Here is a 25,220-nt window from a genome sequence, read left to right on the forward strand (position 1 = left end):
CAACCTTAACTTCAGAAGCTCATAAGTACTGAAAGGATTAAGATTTTTTAATAGAAGTCATTTACAAATCTGTTTAACTTTCTGGAGCCAGTTGATATATATATAAAAAAAAGTTTTTTCCTGGTTAACCCCTTTAAACAGTTCTACAAATGTTTAGTAATTGTTACCCAAAGAACAGATGCATCCCCCTATCCCAGTTCACACCCAAAAAGTGTGTTGTGCACATTTGACTTTTTGGCACTTATTCTATCTGCACATTGTTCTTTACTATTTAGAAACCAAAGATCTTAACATTACAGGGACACAATGAAATACTGTATACAGTGTGATGAAAAAATAATTTATTATGGATGTCTTTACAGTACCTGGACAATTTATACTGTACATATGTGACATGTAAAGATACAGATAAATATTAGGAAGGTTGCAACATTAAAGGGGTATTCCGCTGCTTAGTGTTTGGAACAAACTGTTCCGAATGCTGAAGCCCGCACCGGGAGCTCATGATGTCATAACCCCCCCCCCTCATGAAGTAATGCCCTGCCCCCTCAATGCAAGTCTATGGGAGGGGGCATGACAGCCATCACGCCCCCCCCAATAGACTTGCATTGAGGGGGCGGGGCATGACTTCATGAGGAGGCAGGGCTATGATGTCACAAGCTCCCCTGGCACCGGAACCAGCGGCTCCAAACGCTGAGCAGTGGAGTATCCCTTTAAGTAAATCATGAAATAAGCCAGCACAATACATTCTGTATGTCAACTAACCTATCTAAAGAGATCCTAAAATACACTATTATATGGCACAAAGATAAAAATATGACCTCTCTATTAGTATTTACAAGCATTTGCTTCTGTGTGTCAAAAGTAAAGACTTATTTTTGGGTTTTATGTCAATGGACAAAGATACCCTGTTAATTACTACTAATACCTAAAATACAAATCGTATACAATACTATCATTTACATGGTTGACGTATAGCACATCCACTCATAATAAAGTATGTACCATACTAGTTAACATATAAAAATTTCACATAACATGTGGTGAGCGCCAGTTATGGATACTACTAAAAATGCTGACAACACTTTGCAGATTAGAAGAAACATGCGCGATCCTGTACCCTTGTTATGTGTGTTATTCATTCAATTATTGTATCTTCCATTTTTGGCTTGATTTTGTTTGGAAATTAAAGGTGTACTCCAGTGGAAAACCTTTTTTATTTTTTTTTAAATCAACTGGTGCCAGAAAGTTAAACAGATTTGTAAATGACTTCTATTAAAAAATCTTAAATGGGCACTGTCATGAAGTAAAAAAATTGATATGTTGTAGTACTTAAGTACTGCAACATATCTCTAATATACTTTAATTGAAAAAAAAAAGTGATTTTAAACCAGTTTAAAATCACTTTTAAATTCGGCCACTAGGGGTCGCCCTCCTAGTGGCCGAATGCATTCGGCAGTGACGTCACTACTGAATTTCGACTCATTTAAGCCTGGCAATGAGACGAAATTCAGGCACTGCAGTGCTCGCTCCCACCTGTCAATCAAACAGGCGAGAGCGAGCACACTGATAGCTGAGGCTGCGCGCATTGGCCAGCTCCACTGGCCTCGAGCGCGGCCCCGCCTGCCCACCCCCGTTACCCTGTCCGGAGGCAGCGCACGCACTCATTGCTGCGCTGATCCTCCGGATGGGTAAATCTACTCTCTGCACTATAGGCATGGTGGGGGGGAGCGGGGTTCGGGAGAGCGCCGCCGCTGCTCAGCACTATAGGCTGGGGGGGGGGGGTTTGGGGAGCGAAGTAGCACTGCTGCGCTAACAAAGTTATTGTTTTCACCACAGGGTGCCTCCAGCTGTTTCACCACTACAGCTCCCAGAATGCCCTGACAGCCAGTAGATGTCAGGGCAAGCTGGGAGTTGTAGTGGTGAAACAGCTGGAGGCACCCTGTATAATGAACTAAGGGTAGAAGTGTCGGCCCCAGCAGGCATCAGTGACGTCACGCCTGCTGGGGAAGTCTGCCTGGTTGTGAGCACACTACCAGGCAGACAAAAAGCCATTTTAATATAGTTAAAAAAATGTAAAGGCAGGGAGGGGGTTAGGGATAGATGGGCAATAGGCAGGGACAGAAAGAAAAAAAATGGATGGTGGGAGCTACCCTTTAATCCTTCCAGTACTTATTAGCTGCTGAATACTACAATGGCAATTCTTTTCTTTTTGGAACACAGAGCTCTCTGCTGATACCTTTGTACATTTTAAGAACGGTCCAGAGTAGGAGAAAATCCCCATAGCAAACATATGCTGCTCTGGTCAGTTCCTAAAATGGACAGAGATGTCAGCAGAGAGCACTGTGCTCGTGATTCAGCAGAGAGCTCTGTGTTCCAAAAATAAAATAATTTCCTCTGTGGTATTCAGCAGCTAATAAGTACTGGAAGGATTAAGATTTTTTAATAGAAGTAATTTAAAATCGGTTTAACTTTCTGGCACCAGTTGATTTAAAAAAAAAAAAAAATAATAATTTCCACCGGAGTACCCCTTTAAGGTTTTGTAGACAATTTTTTTTTTAATGTAGCTGCGTACCGATACAACAGGTTTATTAGTATACTGTGCAGTTGTTTCTAACTAGCCTCAAAACTATAACATTTCTTGATCCACAGTACATATATCACATGTGAATCGTAAGCATATGCCGTCATATAAGAGTGGCGCTAAACAAAAGCTAATATAGACTATTAACTATTTAAAATAGTGAAAATATTTTTGTTTTTACAAATTTGGCATATAGATTACAGGTTATAGGCTTGCCGCCAGGGCAAAATACACTAAAGTAATATTCACAGTAAACATTTACAACTACAGTTTACATACTTGTATGCAACAAATGAAAGGGCAAGCAACAAAGTTACTACAACTTAAATCAGCTTATTGAAAAACACATGATGGCACATCTTGACTTTCCCTGTATTTGGTTTTTCAGTGTTAATGCCTTTCTTACTCCTGAAAAACAAGGGCAAAAATAATAAAATCATACAATGCATATAAAATACAGTTTTAGCACATTAAAATATTGTTACGTACATAACCTTTAGCTTAGTTCTTCGGACCTTTTGAGGAGCAACTAGAAAAAGCATGTCCATGTGTTACATGGACGGCCCACTTATTTTTATGTACCGTATATACTCGAGTATAAGCCGAGTTTTTCAGCACGATTTTTCGTGCTGAAAACACCCCCCTCGGCTTATACTCGAGTGAACTCTCCACCCGCAGTGGTCTTCAACCTGCGGACCTCCAGAGGTTTCAAAACTACAACTCCCAGCAAGCCCGGGCAGCCATCGGCTGTCCGGGCTTGCTGGGAGTTGTAGTTTTGAAACCTCCGGAGGTCCGCAGGTTGAAGACCACTGCGGCCTTCGACATCATCCAGCCCCCTCTCACCCCCTTTAGTTCTGTACAGTACTCACCTCCGCTCGGCGCTGGTCCGGTGCTGCAGGACTGTCCGGAGAGGAGGTGGTCCAGTGGGATAGTGGTTCCGGGCTGCTATCTTCACCATGGAGGCCTCTTCTAAGCGCTTCGGGCCCGGCCTCAGAATAGTCACGTTGCCTTGACAACGACGCAGAGCTACATTCATTGCCAACGTACTTCTGCGTCATTGTCAAGGCAACGCCTCTATTCCGGGCCGGAAGCGCGGAGAAGGGGCGCCCCCGGTGAAGATAGCAGCCCGGAACCACTATCCCACCGGACCACCTCCTCTCCGGACAGCCCTGCAGGACCGGACCAGCGCCGAGCGGAGGTGAGTACTGTACAGAACTAAAGGGGGGTGAAAGGGGGCTGGATGATGTCGAAGGCCGCAGTGGTCTCCAACCTGCGTACCTCCGGAGGTTTCAAAACTACAACTCCCAGCAAGCCCGGACAGCCGATGGCTGCCCGGGATTGCTGGGAGTTGTAGTTTTGAAACCTCTGGAGGTCCGCAGGTTGAAGACCACTGAGGGCGGATGATGAGAAGAGGATGATGAAGGGGGGGGGGGTGTGGGATGATGAAGGGGGGGGGGATGATGAAGGGGGGGGGGATGATGAAGGGGGGGGGTGTGTGGGATGATGAAGGGGGGGTGTGTGGGATGATGAAGGGGGGTGTGGAATGATGAAGGGGGGTGTGTGGGATGATGACAAGGGGATGATGAAGGGGGGTGGGGATGATGACAAGGGGATGATGAAGGGGGGATGTGTGGGATGATGACAAGGGGATGATGACAGGTGATGATGATGAGGGTCTGGATGATGACAGGCGGTGATGATGATGAGGATGTTAATGACGGGTCTGGATGATGACAGGGGGGGATGATGTATTTCCCACCCTAGGCTTATACTCGAGTCAATAACTTTTCCTGGGATTTTGGGTTGAAATTAGGGGTCACGGCTTATGCTCGGGTCGGCTTATACTCGAGAATATACGGTATATTATTTAGCGTATTTTAGTGTATTATGTTACTCCACCGTAGAAAAATGTTACTTTTATTTACATGCTGTCCTGTAGCTTTCAGGTAATCACAGAGATTATTGGCAGGTAGACAGCCTATGGTTAAAGTTTTACTGGGGACCTTTCTGACAAAAACAGATTTTATATAGAGTGGACAACTCATTTGTGAACAAAACAATCAGAAATAAGTGTTTTAATAAATAATTAGTTCTAAGAAATATCCATCCCAGTGCTGTAAAAAATTAGCATGGAACTTTCACAGAAATTGACCTAAAGGGCAGATTTAAAGGGGTATTCCAGGAAAAAAAAATTTTTTATATATCAACTGGTTCCAGAAAGGTAAACAGATTTGTAAATTACTTCTATTAAAAATCTTAATCCTTTCAGTACTTATGAGCTTCTGAAGTTAAGGTTGTTCTTTTCTGTCTAAGTGCTCTCTGATGACACGTGTCTCGGGAAACGCCCAGTTTAGAAGCAGATTCCCATAGCAAACCTCTTCTAAACTGGGCGATTCCCGAGACACGTGTCATCAGAGATTACTTGGACAGAAAAGAACAACCTAAACTTCAGAAGCTAATAAATACTGAAAGGATTAAGATTTTTTTAATAGAAGTAATTTACAAATCTGTTTAACTTTCTGGAGCCAGTTGATATATAAAAAAGTTTTTTCCTGGATAACCCCTTTAAGTCCGCAACATGTCAGTCTACACGCTGCAGAAGTGTTATTATTGACTTTGCAGCAGATCTGCAATGGTGGAACTTTAATGCATTAAGACAAATTTATTAAAAAAAAAACTGTTTAAAAGAAAAAAATAGTCTCTGTTGCTCATAGCAACCAAAAAAACAAAGAAGCAAAAGACAGCACTTGAACAATCCACCGTGCTTGTGGTCAACCGGAGGGCCACTCCAGTGTCCAAATACAAAAAAATTACCAAGACCACAGAACAAATGATGGAAGACTCTGTTACTTATGGAAAGAGCTGTGATTTATTGGTTCCCCACATGCAACGTTTCGGCTAGAAGTTGGCCTTTATCAAGCCCATAGCAACCATCACCAATGACAACCATCAACAACCTTAATAGAACAGTTTAGGAAATGTAGGCTGCGCTCCTATTAGTTATTTCACATAATGAAAAAATTGACAACCTATTACATGCGCTGCTTTTTGTCCGTAATCGGCAAAAAAAAAAGGCTGAAATTTTTATGCAGATGTTTTTTCACCGTTTACAAGTGTAAGTCCATAGGTAAAATAAAATGTGACCTAAATTTTTCTCCTGTGTGAACCCGACAGTTTTTATAAACGCAAAAAAATCAATAGCAGGAAATTCGCTTTAAATCTGCACCGACCAACTCTTTACAATTAGTTGCGAATTTACAGCAGAAAATCTGCAGCATTATGACTCTATGTGAAAGCATCCTAAAATACATATAGAACATAGTTTTGTGGTATAGTAGAAAGCTTTTTCTGTTGCTTATTATAGCATCTTTAGTAACACGCAAGCAACAACTAGTGAAATGCTAAATGTGCAATTCCAATGTGTCAGGACAGAGAAGAGGAAGTATTAACAATGACGACTTAAATCAGCGGCAGAGTACATGTCCCTTTATCTTTCTTCCCACCCTGAGCAGTTTTAAATACAAGTTTTAATATTTTTTTTATACAAATAAAAAAAAAAATATTTAAAAAAACTTAAAGGAGAAGTATAACGTAAAAAAAAACGTATCCCTTATTCATATAGCTCTACGGGAGAGCCATTCGGCAATCTTCGGCTCTCCCATAGAGCTATATAGAGGGGGCTTGGCGGCTCCCGCTTTGAGTGGGGGTCGTGACGCGTCATTTAGCCATTCATGCCACGCCCCCTCCATGCATGTCTATGGGAGGGGGCGTGACGGCCGTCACGCCCCCTCCCATAGACATGAATGGAGGGGGTGTAGCCTGATGTCAGGAGGTTTCCGATACTGGAGATTCAGCAGCCGCATATAATGTGGGTGCTGCATGGAGATTGTAAGGGGTCTCAGCAGCGCCCCCCCCCCCCCCCCCCCCCCCCCGCGATCAGACATCTTATCCCCTATGCTTTGGATAGGGGATAAAATGTTTTTTGCCCAGAATACCCCTTTAATTTAGTAATGTATGATTATAATATAGAGGTATACAGTACACTTTGCAGGTACCGTTATATGCTGCAGATTTTCTGCACGTAAGCCTATATAATCATTTTCAATGGAGGGTACTGTTTTTACGTCCCAGCAAACAGACCAACACATTTCATACTGGGATTTATAGTTAATCTTTTTCTGAACCTCAAGTTCCTTTTAACGAAATGTGTTACAGAATTGTTCTCTCAGTCAAAATAAATGTTGATTGTACAAACAATGTAGCAGAATAGTTGGGCATAGTGAGAGAGTAATATTTAGACATATGAATCATTCCGCTAACAATGATTTATAACTCCAGATTTAATTCAAACATAAAAAATGTTAACTGTTTAGATAAGAGAAGTCTTCCATCCACATTAATCATACCTCTGTTTCTGCAGTCTTTCTGGACAAAAACCACACTTGCATTGGTTCGGTCTTCCCCTTCATGCTCACAGGTCCTCTATGCTGTAAATTAAACTGCGGGTCGGCATTTTCTGGACTCATAAGACATCTGAAAAATCATGCAAATGACAGCATAAGATGAGGAAACACTCTTTCCTAAAATGGGTCATCCACAACTCAATAGTCTTAATGTTTAATAAACGATCGTCCATCAACCAAATTCATCACAGTAAAAGGGGCAGCCCATAACTTGCATATAACTGAGCTGCAGTCCCAAATGTGATCACTCAAGGAACTGTACCCATGTAAACAAGGATGGTGGCATAATGTAGACCAATCACTGTACTAATTGATGCCAGAGACCAATCAATCATCAAAAGATTTCGGATGGCCCATCAAATTTTTAGTCTTGGAAAACCTGTGTAATACTCCAAATGTATATGCAGTGTATGACTATTTTATGAAAGCTCCAAAATATATGGCATGACATAAGCCTTTACATGTAGTAACAATGTTTTATCTTCTTTGCAAGAAAATAATTTTGTCATAAATACTAATCTTTGCCAATATTCTTCATAATATCTACCACTTAGGTTCTCAACACATGTACCAAAAAATACACAACATGTCACACGGTGGGTACTATTGGCCTCATTCTATATTATATTGTTAAAGTGGATGTTGCAGCAGTATGCGGCAATTGGACATCACATGCAGGCATGGTTTCGTTTAAATGTTATACTTGTAATATGGTACCTGTCCCCCCCCCCTCCCCCCCACATCTCAGCAAATATACTTCTAAGATTTGCACAAGGTGGAAGTTAAGTGCCTGAAAGCAGAAAAGGTAACCTCTTTAATCATGGATCCTGGGTATCCAAGCACATTGCACCTGTAGAGCAAAGGTTAGTCCGTCTGGTCTGTTCTCAAGGAATGGCTACTGTAGCACATATTGTTCACAACCATGTAAAATGACAGAACACACAGTGCATCACGGTTTGTTGTGTATAGACCTCTACTGTTTAGGGGCCAGGTTATGCTTAGTCTGGATCAAGTAGAGTATAGGTCATTGATTCTGAAAATTCTCTAAAGGAGGCATACAGACTAATGAAGCCAAACATATTTAGATTGGGAAGTTTGTGGGAATGTTATAATTATAGAGGTATTTCCACCTTAGACATTTATAACATATGAATGAGTTATGCCATGAAGGACTGGTATTGTGACCCCTAGCCCTGGGATCCACATCTAGCGTACCTGTCTGATCCCACAAAAAAATAAAGTTAACATGCTAATCCTGACCATGTACATCTATTTTTTATGTCATTGTCCTCTATATTTATTATAAAATCCCTCTTTTCATTGGTTCACATTGTTAGAAATCCTCTCAGGGGAAGAGGGCGTGTCCCTTCTTGTGGGGGTGGGAGATGATTGGTGTGTCTGCTCATGCAGCCTTGTCCATGAGTCATCTCTCGTTTATGACTCATGGACAAGCATGATGCTACTGTAAAACTGGTTAGTGTCCCAGACGGTATGGCCACCCCTAGTGGTGGAATTTCCAGGGGCTGTTTTCAGGATCAAACATGATGGACAAGGCAGGTGATATGTGGCTGTGTAGGGTTAGTAGTAGTGGCAGCAGCAGCAGTATAGTATAGAACATGATGGACAAGGCAGGTGATATGTGGCTGTGTAGGGTTAGTATTAGTGGCAGCAGCAGCAGTACAGTATAGAACATGATGGACAAGGCAGGTGATATGTGGCTGTGTAGGGTTAGTATTAGTGGCAGCAGCAGCAGTACAGTATAGAACATGATGGACAAGGCAGGCGATGTGCGGCGGTGAAGGGTTAGTATTAGTGGCAGCAGCAGCATTACAGTATAGAACATGATGGACAAGGCAGGTGATATGTGGCTGTGTAGGGTTAGTATTAGTGGCAGCAGCAGCAGTACAGTATAGAACATGCTGGACAAGGCAGGTGATATGTGGCTATGTAGGGTTAGTATTAGTGGCAGCAGCAGCAGTACAGTATAGAACATGATGGACAAGGCAGGTGATATGTGGCTGTGTAGGGTTAGTATTAGTGGCAGCAGCAGTACAGTATAGAACATGATGGACAAGGCAGGTGATATGTGGCTATGTAGGGTTAGTATTAGTGGCAGCAGCAGCAGTACAGTATAGAACATGATGGACAAGGCAGGTGATATGTGGCTGTGTAGGGTTAGTCTTAGTGGCAGCAGCAGCAGCAGTACAGTATAGAACATGATGGACAAGGCAGGTGATATGTGGCTGTGTAGGGTTAGTTTTAGTGGCAGCAGCAGCAGTACAGTATAGAACATGCTGGACAAGGCAGGTGATATGTGGCTATGTAGGGTTAGTATTAGTGGCAGCAGCAGCAGTACAGTATAGAACATGATGGACAAGGCAGGTGATATGTGGCTGTGTAGGGTTAGTATTAGTGTCAGCAGCAGCAGTACAGTATAGAACATGATGGACAAGGCAGGCGATGTGCGGCGGTGAAGGGTTAGTATTAGTGGCAGCAGCAGCATTACAGTATAGAACATGATGGACAAGGCAGGTGATATGTGGCTGTGTAGGGTTAGTATTAGTGGCAGCAGCAGCAGTACAGTATAGAACATGCTGGACAAGGCAGGTGATATGTGGCTATGTAGGGTTAGTATTAGTGGCAGCAGCAGCAGTACAGTATAGAACATGATGGACAAGGCAGGTGATATGTGGCTGTGTAGGGTTTGTATTAGTGGCAGCAGCAGCAGTACAGTATAGAACATGATGGACAAGGCAGGTGATATGTGGCTATGTAGGGTTAGTATTAGTGGCAGCAGCAGCAGTACAGTATAGAACATGATGGACAAGGCAGGTTATATGTGGCTGTGTAGGGTTAGTTTTAGTGGCAGCAGCAGCAGTACAGTATAGAACATGATGGACAAGGCAGGTGATATGTGGCTGTGTAGGGTTAGTATTAGTGGCAGCAGCAGCAGTATAGTATAGAACATGATGGACAAGGCAGGTGATATGTGGCTATGTAGGGTTAGTATTAGTGGCAGCAGCAGCAGTACAGTATAGAACATGCTGGACAAGGCAGGTTATATGTGGCTGTGTAGGGTTAGTTTTAGTGGCAGCAGCAGCAGTACAGTATAGAACATGCTGGACAAGGCAGGTGATATGTGGCTGTGTAGGGTTAGTATTAGTGGCACCAGCAGCAGTACAGTATAGAACATGCTGGACAAGGCAGGTGATATGTGGCTATGTAGGGTTAGTTTTAGTGGCAGCAGCAGCAGTACAGTATAGAACATGATGAACAAGGCAGGTGATATGTGGCTGTGTAGGGTTAGTATTAGTGGCAGCAGCAGCAGTACAGTATAGAACATGATGGACAAGGCAGGTGATATGTGGCTGTGTAGGGTTAGTATTAGTGGCACCAGCAGCAGCAGTACAGTATAGAACATGATGGACAAGGCAGGTGATATGTGGCTGTGTAGGGTTAGTATTAGTGGCAGCAGCAGCAGTACAGTATAGAACATGATGGACAAGGCAGGTGATATGTGGCTGTGTAGGGTTAGTATTAGTGGCACCAGCAGCAGCAGTACAGTATAGAACATGATGGACAAGGCAGGTGATGTGCGGCGGTGAAGGGTTGGAGTAGCTGTTGCCACTATGAGAAATTCATTCAAACTGAGTCTCAAAAGTTTTAGATTCACAAAATCAACACATTTTTGGGAAATTTGGAACAAATTTTACTTGTGCTGCATCAATTCACTCCTGTCTACCTGCAATGTTATGAAATCCTATAGATGAACATTCCATGCAAAATCAGTGCAGTATACTGGGAACACATTATTATAGAACCAGTTAAAATATCCTGAAGCCCTGATCCCAGTTTGATCTAACATAGAAAGGTGGCAGTATTCCTTTTTTTATGCAGACCACGTTAAAAAAATGAAACTATAAAGTTAAATTTAAATGCCCAGAAAACCTTTCCATTAGGTGAACATCCCTGTTCTTCACCGTTCTCTTCTATTCCCTGTAAACATGTCATTTCATATTTAATCTCAGCTCTTAAACCACATGTGAGCAGCCATTTCCATGAACGATCGTGCCCATCATTTTACCACACACAAGTTTATTTTAGTGAATAATTGTGCAATTCTCCATTCCATGCCTGGTAAAGTTCCATCTCTGCCATAAGAACCCCATAAATCAGTCATGACGAGCTTAGTATCTAGTTACTTGTGTTCCAATATATTTTCCAGCTGCAGCAGATGAGAAGTAAATCTTTTGATTGGGAGATTTCTGCACTTAAGATATCGTACCCCATTAAGCTTTTATTGTGCATTCCTTTCCTTTAATCTAGATAGGTGCTAGATGTCACTGCTTGTCTGCTTTAGAGCCCTTAGAGATATTACACTCGCTATTGAACATGTGCTTGTTGCATTGCTTTGCTCTGACGTACTGTATATATGAAAAACTGGAGATTTCTTCTTTTTAATTATTTTTAGGATTTTTTTTCATTATGATTAACTACAGCAGATGTAATAAATCATCATTCCTGAGAAGGAAAATAGACTCATGCATATGAAACAGTATTTTCAGCAATACGAAGACTCCTTGTATAGTGATAGAATAATCAGACATAATCAGACACAAAGCACATCTGTAGATTGGGAATTACGAAATAAACTGAGAGCGGCGAATTGATGCAAATGGAGAGGACATTCTCAACCATTGGTTAGGAACACGGGCTGTTCCCTGATCTCTACACATATTCAAAGATGTCATTTCCACTTGGACAGTAAGATTCTTGTACAGACACCTTTACATGACCGCCTATTATCATAAAATTACCATTAGCTAATTTATACAGATTACTTTTAGAGCATGAACATAGCCTGAATGGCCCCTTACTATAGCCTATGTATATACACGGATATCCTCCCTTTGAAACAATGCTTCATGTTTAGAGGCATTTATATGTACAGTACCTAAGACATAGACACAACATTTGGTAGAATATAAAATTGGCTGCACTTTTATTAAAGGTAACGTACATACAGCACACTGCTAGCAAGAATGGGCAAAGCACAGGGTGGAAGCAAGGTTGATAGCCCGCCTCTATTGCCTGTGGCTCACAGCATAGTACCTCTACTAGACTCCATAGCTCTCATTATCTCTAGTTCTCTCTTCTTGGACATTCTCACTAAGGCTACTTTCACACTGCCGCTTGGCTCTGCCACAAACGACCGTGTAGGCCCTTCTTTTTTTTTTCTTTTGCCTTTAACGGCCGTTAGTGTGACGGAGCATAACGGGGGGCATAATGGGCACAGAGGATTCCATTCACTTGAATGGGATTCTCTGACGTCCGTTATTGCGGCAGTTATTCCGACAGAAGATAGTGGGAGAAAAACGTTGCAAGCACTCATTTTTCTCACGCTATCTTCCAACGGACCCGCTACTGATGGGCAGTAGCGGTAGTTTGAAAGGAGCCTTGGTGGTCTTTCCCAGGTCTTGACAAGAAGTGTCAATTTGTCTATACACCTGCTGCCTACTCACACTTTTTTCTTATTACTACCAACAGAGATTCCTCACACATGCTCGGCGGTTCAGCTTGACTCTCATGTGTAGCCTTTCCATGCTTCACACAAAGGCTTCCTCTCTTTCCACAGACTGGCTGACTGCAGCTAATCCCTGTCCCCTAAGAATGGTGCAAAGTGGAAACAGGCACAGGGTTCTCTATTCATATGGCAAGACCTCCATCTAATCTGGATTGTCTATCTCGACTGACATGGAGATCATCCTGCCTGGGTACATGTCACATTAATCCTAGAGTTTGCCCATCATAACTTAGGCTAGGTTCACATGGCCGTTATCTTCCGTCCCGCTATTCTCCCATCATTGCTGCTAAACGAACCATACTAACAAACGGATGTAAACTGATGCAAAATGATGCCATTAAAGGGGTACTCCGGTGGAAAACTTTTTTTTTTATCAACTGGTGCCAGAAAGTTAAAAAGATTTGTAAATGACTTCTATTAAAAAAAATCGTAATCCTTCCAGTACTTATTAGCTGCTGAAAACTACAGAGGGAATTATTTTCTTTTTGGAACACAGTGCTCTCTGCTGACATCACAAGCACAGTGCTCTCTGCTGAAATCTCTGTCCATTTTAGGAACTGTCCAGAATAGCATATGTTTACTATAGGGATTTTCTCCTACTCTGGATAGTTCTTAAAATGGACAGATATATCAGCAGAGAGCACTGTGCTCGTGGTTCAGCAGAGAGCTCTGTGTTCCAAAATGAAAAGAATTTCCACTGTAGTATTCAGCAGCTAATAAGTACTGGAAGGATTAAGATTTTTTAATAGAAGTAATTTACAAATCTGTTTAACTTTCTGGCACCAGTTGATCTAAAAAAAAGTTTTCCACCGGAGTACCCCTTTGAGTGGCATCCTGCTGCATCAGTTTTTCATCTGTTTATTTTTGTTTCTATTTTTGTCTGGCTACTTCCTCACACCTCTTCTGAGCATGCTCAGAAGTATAATGGATCAAAAACTGATTGGAAAAAAACTGAGAGCTTAAAGGAACAGGAAGCAAACGGGTGCAAAGGGTTGTAAAAAAAAATCCCATTGATAACAATGGGATTCTTTTACAGCCGTTTGCAGCCCGTTTGAAAAATTATCAAATGGATTGATAACGGGCATTTATTAACGGGGGCAGATGGTAATGTGAACGAGCCCTTAGCTGTGATAAACCTGTGTTAAGACTTGCATACAATGGTACAAGGTAAGCTATCCAGAACATCATACAAAGTCCTAGGCGCAATATAGATAAAATACATAAGAAAAAGGTGTCACTAAGCCCTACATATAACACAAAAACAAAACTATCAGAAATAAACATTAAAGGTTTTTCCTCAGGGCACCCACCCCTCTTATCAGCTTTTCCACAGAGCTGTGGTGCTGGGGTACAACGAATAAGGTTGGACCCCGGGTTTCATTCATTGGGTAATGGTGGTGCTGGGGTACTGCAGCTCCAATAGTAAACCAATGACACCACTGCACAATAAATAGAGCCATCTGCTTCTGCCTAGTTCATTATGTATATGCTAGGGCCGTGGCCCCACAGATTAGTCCACCTCTTTTATGTGCACATTAGGTTATCTTCTTTACCATACAACAGCATCCACAGTAGGCAGCAATAATGGTGGAATACTGTTTGTTGCATTCATTAAACCCATACTCCAACTTTATGACCCTTTGATCTGGGAATATTTAAGAGAAACTCAGAAATGATTTATACCATTCACTCAGATTGATATTAGTGTGATTTACCATTAATATTTCATTCATTCCTATTAGGTTCATTTTAATCCACTTACCTGTACGTATATTCAGATACATTTATTTTCCCCTTCTCTCCAGTTGTCTCTGTTCTGCTAGTCAGATTGACAGTATTTCCGAACAGGCAGTAGCGTGGCATTCTCTGACCAATAACACCTGTCACCACTTCTCCTGTATGTATGCCAATTGTGATCTATGAGGATAGAAATGCTTAGATGAACCTTATCGGCCTGGTGTAGTCAATGAATAGCCATGGAGCACCCTGATTTCTGACAGTCCTCAAATGCTGAGAGACAGGCTATAAATTCCAAATGCCTTCAGTAATAAGTAAAGGGGATAAATCTATTAGTTCAACATTTCATAACTTAACATATTAAAAGGGACTGTCTGAAGCAGACTACCCATCCATATACCTACAATGTAAATATTGTTAACTGGTTTATAAGGCTGATGGTATTTGTAACTAGTAAATGATTGTAGGCTATTACAAAAAAAGTAGAACGATGACAAAATCATCTTTAGTTATAATGTTACTGGTTGTCCGGGTCTGTAAACAATGATGAAGACATGGGTGCATGCAACATTGCCATAGCCAAGGTATTATGCGGGAGGAGGCTTTAAAGATGTGACCACAACTGGTCAAACATTGATGACTAACTAGGGCATATGCGAAATGATTTCATTATATCTGACACAAGGATTTGTACAATAAAAAAGATAACTGTTCTCAATAATGTTTGTCACCAAAACATATTCTAAATGACAATTTACCTGCACAGATTCCCCATCTACTTGAACCTGTCCGGCAATCTCCATCATGTCTAAAGCCAAGTGACATATAGACCTTGCATGGTGGACACATGGTTCTGGAAGGCCACTGACTGTCATGTACTTGTCACCAACAGTTTCAACCTTAAAATATAAATATACATTTTATCAAACTACTGAACCTGTAAGTTTAAGATAATTGTTCAACTAGACATGAAATGTGGATTTATTAGACACAAACAGCAGTAATTACCCGATAAATAATAGCAACAATATTTATTTTTAAATAATTTCAATGCCTAACTTCTTTGAAACACAGTCTACATATAAACAGATTGAAAGAAAGTACAGGGATCCCCAACTTTCTACTGCTGCTTGATATCAACATACTTCCACCCCGGGACCAGTGGACTGTTGTTCCAATCCTTTGTAACATTAAAGGGGTACTCCACTGGCCAGCATTCAGAAGTAAATGCTCCGAACGCTGTTTTCGCACTGCGGGGGTTGGCCAAGCCCCCTCAATGCAAGTCAATGAGAGGGAGCGTGACGGCCGTCACGCGCCCTCCCATAGACTTGCATTGAGGGGGCGTGGCTGTGATGTCACGATGGGTGTGGCCGACCCCTGCAGCGCGAAAACAGCATTCGGAACATTTACTTCTGAACATTTACTTCTGAACGCTGGCCATATTATATCCCTTCCTACTTAATAACACTGTAGAAGGTTTATATGAAAGGGCTCAATTGCAGCAGGGCGCAGCCTCTGCACATCTAAAGCTATCCATACACATGAAATTTAAGTAGGCCAAATAAGCAATTATGGTGGCATTGTCCGTCCATCTAATGAACACGGGGCCTGCCCTGAAGGCATATGTTGAAGAGTAAGGTAGGATATGGAGTAGTTTAACATGCTCTATACTTTGGTTCTCAATGATCTACACTACCACCAAAGGTGTCTGGCAGCTGGTTTCTTCCCTTTCCTTATTCAGACTACATGCGTGTTTGACCAAGCATGCATGTGTATGTTGGGAATCAGAAGAGTTGGTTCAGTCAACAGCTCAAACCATTAAATCCTCATCTGTTAAAGGAATGGTGGACCATTAAAGTTAGCAATGGATTGTTGGAAATGGATAGTCACAGTTGAATAGATCTTAGGGTATAACAGCAAACTGTACCTTTCCTTATGGTGGTTGCCAAACTTAAAAAGGTTGTCTATTTATTTCTCAGCAAAGTTTAAAGGGGGTGGGGCCATGATTCTCAAGTGTCACTGCCTGACAAGTCTCCTTGTTGACCCTCCCCTCCCAGTCTCTCCTTGATGACAAACAGGACTCAGTCAAGAAGGTAATGGGAAGTAAGGGCAAGTGAAGGGGCATGCCAGGCTGCAAGTAGCTAGGCTCTACCTCTTTGACACTTGGCTCTGGAATAAAAGGGTGATTTTATAAGTTTGACAGCCCCCATCAGCTTAACTTTTATATACTATGAGCTATCCAATGGCATCTGCAGCTCTTATAGATACCAATATAATCCTCCAATTAGGCTATAATCGACCTTTAGGTAAGTATTGATCCACAAATTTCATCCACACAAAAGACCAAAGAATAGGTAAAACATCACTTTTACTGACATCAATAAAAAAAATTACAAAAATTTGACATTGATATACAAACATATGAGCGGCCCACAAAGGTGGGGGGATGGGGGAAAGGATGACAGGTGAATACCTAACTCTACATAGCCTGCTTGGCTGGATCTAATCTATTACTAACACTAAGTGTGGATAGGGAAGGGTATAGGAAAACCACCCATAATGTGAATGTGGAGATCAATGTACATAGACTGCTCTTGCTCCTTTTCCAACTTGTTTCACCCCACTATTAAGTTGGGGTTCATCAGGGGTAGAGGAGCGTATAGTACAGAGAATATACAAAATAGATATACAAAAGATTTTTTAACATAAATTGGGGCCAACAACAAGAAAATAACAAACAAAAAGATAATGTCCATCATCAGATAATTGATATTATAATACAGTGAAAGAGTGTCTAGTAGAAACTGCATCAGAGGTAGTCAGGGAAAAAAAACAGATAGAAGATGGATGGTGTGTAGCCTCACGTAGCCTCACCCCAGGACATCTATCTGGATATTTATCATCTAGTCCTGGCCCGCTCATCAGTGGATACCAGGTCCTCATCGTGATTATCTACTCTTTTTTACTCACTGGTCATTCTGACATCAGGGTTCCCATTATGGTCTTTTGTTGGCCACAGATCTTTCAGATGCATAACATACTTCTTATGGCAGTTTCTTAATACTGCACACTATACCTACAATCAGAAGCCATGATTGCCAGCACTGCGAGATGCCTCCATCACATCAGGCTATTTTTCTTATTTCATCACCACATAACAACAAAACGTGTTTATGTGTATTATATGTTTACCATGGCTCTTTCTATGTGCATATATGGTTACCAATAATTCTGTGACCTCTAACATTTACTAACTCTGTTTGTGTTATAAATGTTTGGTACCCTTCTGTCTTAATTCAAGTGACCGCGAGATCCTTTTCCTGACTACCTCTGACCCACTTTCTACTAGACACTATTTTACTGTCTTACAATATCAATTATCTGATGATGGACATTATCTTTTTGTTTGTTATTGTCTTGTTGTTGACCCCAATTTATGTTAAATAATCTTTTGTATATCTATTTTGTATATTCTCTATACTATACTCTCCTCTACCCCTGATGAACCCCAACTTATTAGTGGGGTGAAACGCGTTGGAAAAGGAGCAAGAGCAGTCTATGTACATTGATCTCCACATTCACATTATAGGTGGTTTTCCTATACCCTTCCCTATCCACACTTAGTGTTAGTAATAGATTAGATCCAGCCAGGCAGGCTATGTAGAGTTAGGTATTCACCTGTCATCCTTTCCCCCATCCCCCCACCTTTGTGGGCCGCTCACATGTTTGTATATCATTCAAATTTTTCTTGTACTTTTTGTAATTTTGTATTGATGTCAGTAAAAGTTATGTTTTACCTATTCTTTGGTCTTTTGTGTGGATGAAATTTGTGATCAATACTTACCTAAACGTCGATTATAGCCTAATTGGAGGATTTTTTTTTGGTATTTATACTTACACGTCCCCTAGGGCTGAATTATCTTGTCATTTTGAGGGAGTGACTTTATTTTCCTTCTTTGTAAAAATCTGCAGCTCTTACCAGAAAATAGAGCTGACAGATTTCCTTTAAATTGCTTTTAATACTTTTGCTCCCTCCTGTAGTTTTTCACTACTTCAGAATAATTGACACTTGTAAAACTTGAACTAATAGGTAATAAGATTAAAAGGATATTAATGACAAAATGTAGTAATTCTCTATTTTTCAAGCTTACAGAGACGTACATTTGAGAAATCTTGTCAGTCAACACCCTGTAGTGAGAGCTGTTAAGTCATTTTATACTGAACGCAAATAAATATCATATTTATGTTATATTGACAGGCATCTGAGACTATATTTAATTCTACAATTCCAAAAGTAGAGCTAGTCTGGGCACAGCTTGAATGTGATGATTCGATGCAAAAGAATGTGCCAACAATTTGTGCTACAGATTGTAATACAGAAGATGTCATGGAACTTCCATTACCATGGATATGATTTAGATGTGAGAGTAAAGTATGATACATTCGTTACATAAGAGAAACCCTTCTGATGGCGTGGATTTGTTTCTACTTAAAGAGACATTCATACGCGACAGTATGTAGTTTAGATTTTTATTTTAAACATTGCTATAATGGGACTGCACTGTTATTGTTATGTATTCCATATTTCACTTCTAGATCTGTCTTTGGCATTAGGCAAATGAAAGGACGGATATGGCTAAATAATGTATCTGTATTTGTTAATGAAGCACAATATTGATCATTGAAAACTCATCTGTATTTAAGGTGTTGCTGTCTTTAAAGAAAACTTTTAATATGTAATGCAGACATGTCAAAAGTTTACATTGGTTAGGGTTTCAGTGCTGAGACCCCCATCAATCACTAAATAAAGTAGGATAAAACACTGTGCCCTGCTTAATTTCCCGCCTCGCCACTCATTGTAGGAGACAGCCTCCATTATAATGTATGGAACCCTTCATTTGCAAAAGGACAGATTGATTGCTGAACCCCGGAATAATTAAAGGGGTATTCCAAGCCAAAACTTTTTTTTATATATCAACTGGCTACGGAAAGTTAAACAGATTTGTTAATTACTTCTATTAAAAAATCTTAATCCTTCCAATAGTTATTAGCTTCTGAAGTTGAGTTGTTGTTTTCTGTCTAACTGCTCAATGATGACTCACGTCCCGGGAGCTGTGCAGTTCCTATGAGGATATTCTCCCATCATGCACAGCTCCCGGGACGTGACATCATCATTGAGCAGTTAGACAGAAAACTTCAGAAGCTAATAACTATTGGAAGGATTAAGATTTTTTAATAGAAGTAATTTACAAATCTGCTGCTTCTGGATAACTTTAAATTATGTAGTGCCTTTCAAACCAAAAATTTAAAGGGGTATTCCAGGAAAAAACTTTTTTTTTATATGTCAACTGGCTCCAGAAAGTTAAACAGATTTGTAAATTACATCTATTAAAAAATATGAATCCTTCCAGTACTTATCAGCTGCTTAAGTTGAGTTGTTCTTTTCTGTCTAACTTCTCTCTGACGACACCTGTCTCGAAAGCTGTTCAGAATAGGAGCAAATCCCCATAGCAAACCTCATATGCTCTGGACAGTTCCTGAGACAGACAGAGGTGTCAGCAGAGAGCACTGTTGTCAGACAGAAAAGAACAACTTAACTTCAGCAGGGGATAAGTACTGGAAGGATTACGATTTTTTAATAGAAGTAATCTAACTTCATGGAGCCAGTTGATCTAAAAATGAAAAAAACATTTCCTGTAATACCCTTTTAAGCTCTTACCACCTCCTGCCGCTTCCCCCGAGAACATTTCTTGACTTTGCTGTTTTCTCAAATTTTACTGAACAAAAAATGCTAGTTCATACCCTCAGCATCTCCCGCCTGGACTATTCTAACAATCTTTCCTCTGGCCTCTCTCTCTCTTACACTCAATCCACCTTACACTCACCACTGTAGCCTTGTAAATGCACCTCTCCCGTGATTCCTCCTCTGCCTTTCTCCTCTGCCATTCCTTTCATTGGCTACCCACTGGCCTGTGAATTCAGTTTAAATGATTGACATTGACATACAAGGCTGTCCACTACCTGTCCTCTCCATAATCTCTGACCTGACATAATGATACCTCCTGGCATGTCTTCTCTTCATCTTTGATCCTCCTATTGCCACTCTTTACACAACCGTATCTTTTGTGTAACCCCTAATACTCTGAAACTCACTATACAAGAACATCAGACTGTCATCCACCTTTAAAATCTTATGCAACCTGAAAAAAACCACATGAAAAGCTTGCAAACTATTGCAATGTACAATAACCCTGCTGCCATTATATATACGATCAGCTTTTACCCTCCCCTTCTGTCTCCTTTCTACATCCCTTGTAGATTGTAAGCCTTCTTATGCACGGTCTTCTCCCTGCACCAGTCTATCATTTGATAAAAGGGGTACTCCAGCATTTTACTTCTTATCCCCTGTCCAAAGGATTCCCATAAGTGTCTGATCGTGGGGGGTACGACTGATGCAACCCCTCGCAATCTCTTGTATGGAGCCCTGGCTCTCCTTGTGCACGAAACAGAGGTCAACATGACCCCTCAATGGATTCTCTTTAGGAGATACACCAGCACTGTACTCACTTGCTTGTTGTCTTATGTTATGTACTAAAACCCTTTTATTCAAATGGAATTAACAGTGGTTTCAAATTATTATTGTTATTATTATTATTAATCATAATAGTAATATTTAACATAATTATTCACCATATCAGAAAACATAAGATTATGTACAATGCACTAAAATAGTAGAGATCCAAAATAATTTCAATTTTTGTCACTAAAAATACAATATGCGTATTTACCTTGTAGACAAAAGGATTCTTGCGAGAGTCAGTTAAAATATCAAATCTTGTGTAAACGTCATTCAGAAGATTTACAATCTTCATGGCTCCTTCGCCAGAAGCATGCTTGCTGCAGAATGCATTAAATCCTACAATGCCACTAAACAGAATTGTGACATTGTCATAACGCATGGCTGGAACTGGGCGCTTATGTCTGAGTTCATTAGCAACAGAAGGTGGAAGCACCGAGTATAGAAGGCTGCATATAGAAAGGAAACGGGAAATAGAAACTGAGAATCGTTGTGAATTATATACATGATGAGCTGACAATGGTGAATCAAACAATGGTGAAATGCTGACATATCATCCAGGGGATAAGATGTCTAGGGGTGGAGTTCCCCTTTAAAATAGAGTCATTACATTTCTAATGCCACCATTACATGTCATCATTGCCAATGCTTAAGTATTTCTTACGTATCAGTCTTTTTTTTCTCATCTTCCAGGGCCCGAAGGGTGTGCTGCAGACGGTCAGTAAGTATTTCCAGTTCTTGAGTCAACTTATATTCTTCTCTGAACTGTTCTCCAAGAAGTACCAGGTCACGAGTAGCATCATGGAGGGGGATGTCACTGAGATACAGTCCTCTTCTTGTCAGATCATCCAAGTTCATCACACTGTGATTGAATGTAGCATCAATTCATCATTCTATATTTCACTTAATTTACAAGCAAATAGAAAACTAGTTGTCATAGCTGGACAGAGCACCTCCAACATGGCAGGTCTTGTGAGATATTTCTAGTATGTAGTAGTTATGTATAAAAAGTGATTCAACGTTCTGAGTCGGGTACTATGCCGAGTTACGAAATATCATATAAGTGTTTTTGTGCCTAAGCAACTGATTCTGAGAAAGATTAGAAGCAAGCTTCCCTGGTGATCTTTTCTTCTTGCACATACTACAGGACAGGGGTCTTGCTGAGTCAATGTTTCGCCAGCTTAGAGTTGTTTTGGTATCTTCAGGGGGTACATACTCATAAGTGTATATGTAGAGGGTTGGGCAAATTTTTTTGTTTATATTGTTAAATAGAAACATAGAATGTGTCGGCAGATAAGAACCATTTGGCCCATCTAGTCTGCCCAATAATCTGAATCCTATCAATAGTCCCTGGCCCTATCTTATATGAAGGATAGCCTTATGCTGATCCCATGCATGTTTAAACTCCTTCACTGTATTTGCAGCGACCACTTCTGCAGGAAGGCTATTCCATGCATCCACTACTTTCTAAGTAAATACTTCCTGAAATTACTTTTAAACCTTTGCCCCTCTAATTTAAAACTATGTCCTCTTGTGGTAATTTTTCTTCTTTTAAATATGATCTCCTCCTTTACCGTGTTGATTCCCTTTATGTATTTAAAAGTCTCTATCATATCCCCTCTCGTCTCTTCTTTCTTCCAAGCTATACATGTTAAGGTCCTTTAACCTTTCTTGGTAAGTTTTATCCTGCAATCCATGTACTAGTTTAGTAGCTCTTCTTTGAACTCTCTCTAGAGTATCTCTATCCTTTTGGAGATACGGCCTCCAGTACTGCGCACAATACTCCAAGTGAGTTCTCACCAGTGTTCTGTACAGCGGCATGAGCACTTCTCTGTTTTTACTGCTTATACCTCTCCCTATACAACCAAGCATTCTGCTAGCGTTTCCTGCGGCTCTATTACATTGTCTTCCTGTGTGGTGTGCGCGTCAGGCCCGGCAGCTGCAGCTCACGTAAAGTGGCAACTGCGACATAATATTATTTTTATGAAGTCTTCACAGGAAATGGAACAGGGTGTGCTAGTTTGCTGGAAGTGGTAAGCATTAAGAAATTAGCGAACAATGACATACACAGGATTTTTAAACAGAGTAGTAGTACAAAATGGCTCCTATTATGGTAAGTTTGTCAACTTTCTATATCTACTATAGTAGATATTTTTTAATAGTTTGAAAGATCAGATATACTACTATGTATCCCCAGCTTTCTTTCAGACTGATATAGAGTTAAAGTAACATAAACAATGTAATGTATATCTCATTACCTTGGTGAGCAGAGAAAAAGAATGTTGTCGGCTTCTGGCAAGTAGATCATCTGTCCTTTTAGACGTAGACAACTTATTTCAGTTAAAGTCAGTTCATCTTCGGTCTCTAATTTTTCCACATCAAGCAAACCTTCCTTGTATTAAATTATAAAAATAAATGATATTAATGAAACATTTTAGTCATATATACTACATATGCTGTATTGTATGACTATGTATCTAATCTAATCATTCCAAGGGATAGAGGGTAAGAAAATGGCACTTGCTTATTTTGTTTAGCATACCTAGGTGTGATACTCTGACTTGGAACATGTGCATAGATGTTTCATATGGAGATTCAAGCTAGATATGTATTTTAAAGATTTTAGATTAAAATGGTTTTGTGAGATTTTCCATTCATTTTCCATCCATTTGTGGCTTAGGATAGAACAGGACAGGATACCCCTGAGCAGCAGAATGATGGAATGGACCCTTACTGCCTGTTCATCTGATTGCTGCACATATTAATATGTACAGTTATATTATAAATTCCAGGACCTGAGAACGTTTTGTAGTGTAAAGGTCCTGGCAGTACAGAGTTTACATTGTGTTCATTCCGGTGCAAAGCTATTGCTTTGCTCTACACACCTGCAAGGACCTGCAAGCTCTACACTACATGCCTCTTTTAGCACAGAACTGTGAGCTGGGATCTGGTGCTGCACTCCCTCATCTCTGGGGAGCTGAATCAACATGAGGGATCTGAAGAGCAAAGGTTTATGCAGGTACTACTATCCTCATCATCCCCTACACCAGTAGTTCTCAACCTTTTTTGCGACTGTACCCCCAAAGGGTAAAAGTATGTCCGCGGGTACCCCTCGCGCGAGGGGTACCCGTGGACACAATAAGTAATAAAAGTACTTAATTTAATGATGGCGTGTGCTTAGCTTTCTAATGTGATACTTAATCCCCTTGGACAATTAGTCCCCCCTCCCTCTGATCCCCTTTTGCCATAATCGGATAATGGCAAAAGGGAATCAGAGGGAGGGGGGAATAATGGCACAAAGGGATTAAGAAAGAGGGGGGATAATGATTACCCCCCATATTATGCCATTACCCCCCCCCCCTCCGATCCCCCTGGGCCAATATATGAGATACATACAGTAACACCCTCCCTCCCATACTGCGGTGTTACACTTAGTTTAACATGCGTACCAGGTCCGTGTATATCCCGTTCGACGGGAGTCGGAGGGCCGCACTGATGGGTGATGTCCTTCTGCACTGTGCTGGCACCTCAGCGCACCATCTGGGACGTCATGCGTCCGGCCCGACAGCTGCAGCTCACGTAAGGTGGCAACTGCGACATCCGATCCCCACTCTGCGCTGACAAATACTGGCCAATGCATGGGCGGTATTTGTCAGCGAATTGCCGTACCCCCACACAACCCATGGTGTACCCCTAGTGGTACACGTACCCCTGGTTGAGAATCCCTGCCCTACACTTAAAGAATTGTATGAGAGATCTCATACCATCCTGCTGCCTAAGATCACACAGCCAGCTCCAGCACGCCCCTTATGCAAATCCTAGCCACTCCCTGCAACAGCAGCATACAGTATTGTAGTGAACCCTACATCCATCTGACGGATTCACTGTCAGATGGGGCACAAAAACCTGCATAGTAGAAAATTTAAGAATTTCCAGCACAAAAGCACGATGCAAGAAGATTTATTAATGATTTATTGTGAATTCACACAGCAAACAGCAACATGGATCATGGAGTAGAGTGACGCATTTCAGCAACCTAAAAAACCTGCATACCACTAGACTTAGGGCACCCCAAGCTTTTAGGAGGTACTTAAAATTTATAACTTCTGAGGAGGCCACAGTTCCTCTTTAAAATATGATTTCACTGTAATGCTGCAATATGTCAGATTAAATCAGCTATGAAGCCTGTGTCCGTTTCATTCTGCATGAGTTCTGAAAAAGCATGCAACTAACTATAGGGCCTGTCAGTAGGTTTTCAAAGTTTAAAGTAAGAGA

The 25,220-nt window shown here is 40.9% G+C and overlaps 1 protein-coding gene across 1 annotated transcript in view; it reads right to left on the bottom strand.

The window, feature by feature from the left end:
* Positions 1 to 321: 321 nt before the first annotated feature.
* GUCY1B1 (guanylate cyclase 1 soluble subunit beta 1) overlaps positions 322 to 25,220 on the bottom strand; it is a 95,519-nt gene continuing 70,620 nt past the window's right edge. Inside the window, exons 8-14 of the mRNA XM_056562106.1 lie at positions 23,204 to 23,337; positions 21,610 to 21,807; positions 21,157 to 21,394; positions 15,127 to 15,267; positions 14,394 to 14,548; positions 6,991 to 7,117; positions 322 to 2,992 (exon numbers count right to left, since the gene is read on the bottom strand). Of these exons, the coding sequence (XP_056418081.1) occupies positions 2,987 to 2,992; positions 6,991 to 7,117; positions 14,394 to 14,548; positions 15,127 to 15,267; positions 21,157 to 21,394; positions 21,610 to 21,807; positions 23,204 to 23,337 (999 nt within the window). The 3' untranslated portion in view covers positions 322 to 2,986. The remainder of the gene's footprint in view (positions 2,993 to 6,990; positions 7,118 to 14,393; positions 14,549 to 15,126; positions 15,268 to 21,156; positions 21,395 to 21,609; positions 21,808 to 23,203; positions 23,338 to 25,220) is intronic.

This window comes from Hyla sarda, chromosome 1 (assembly GCF_029499605.1).
Source record: "Hyla sarda isolate aHylSar1 chromosome 1, aHylSar1.hap1, whole genome shotgun sequence".
Classification (NCBI taxonomy): domain Eukaryota; kingdom Metazoa; phylum Chordata; class Amphibia; order Anura; family Hylidae; genus Hyla; species Hyla sarda.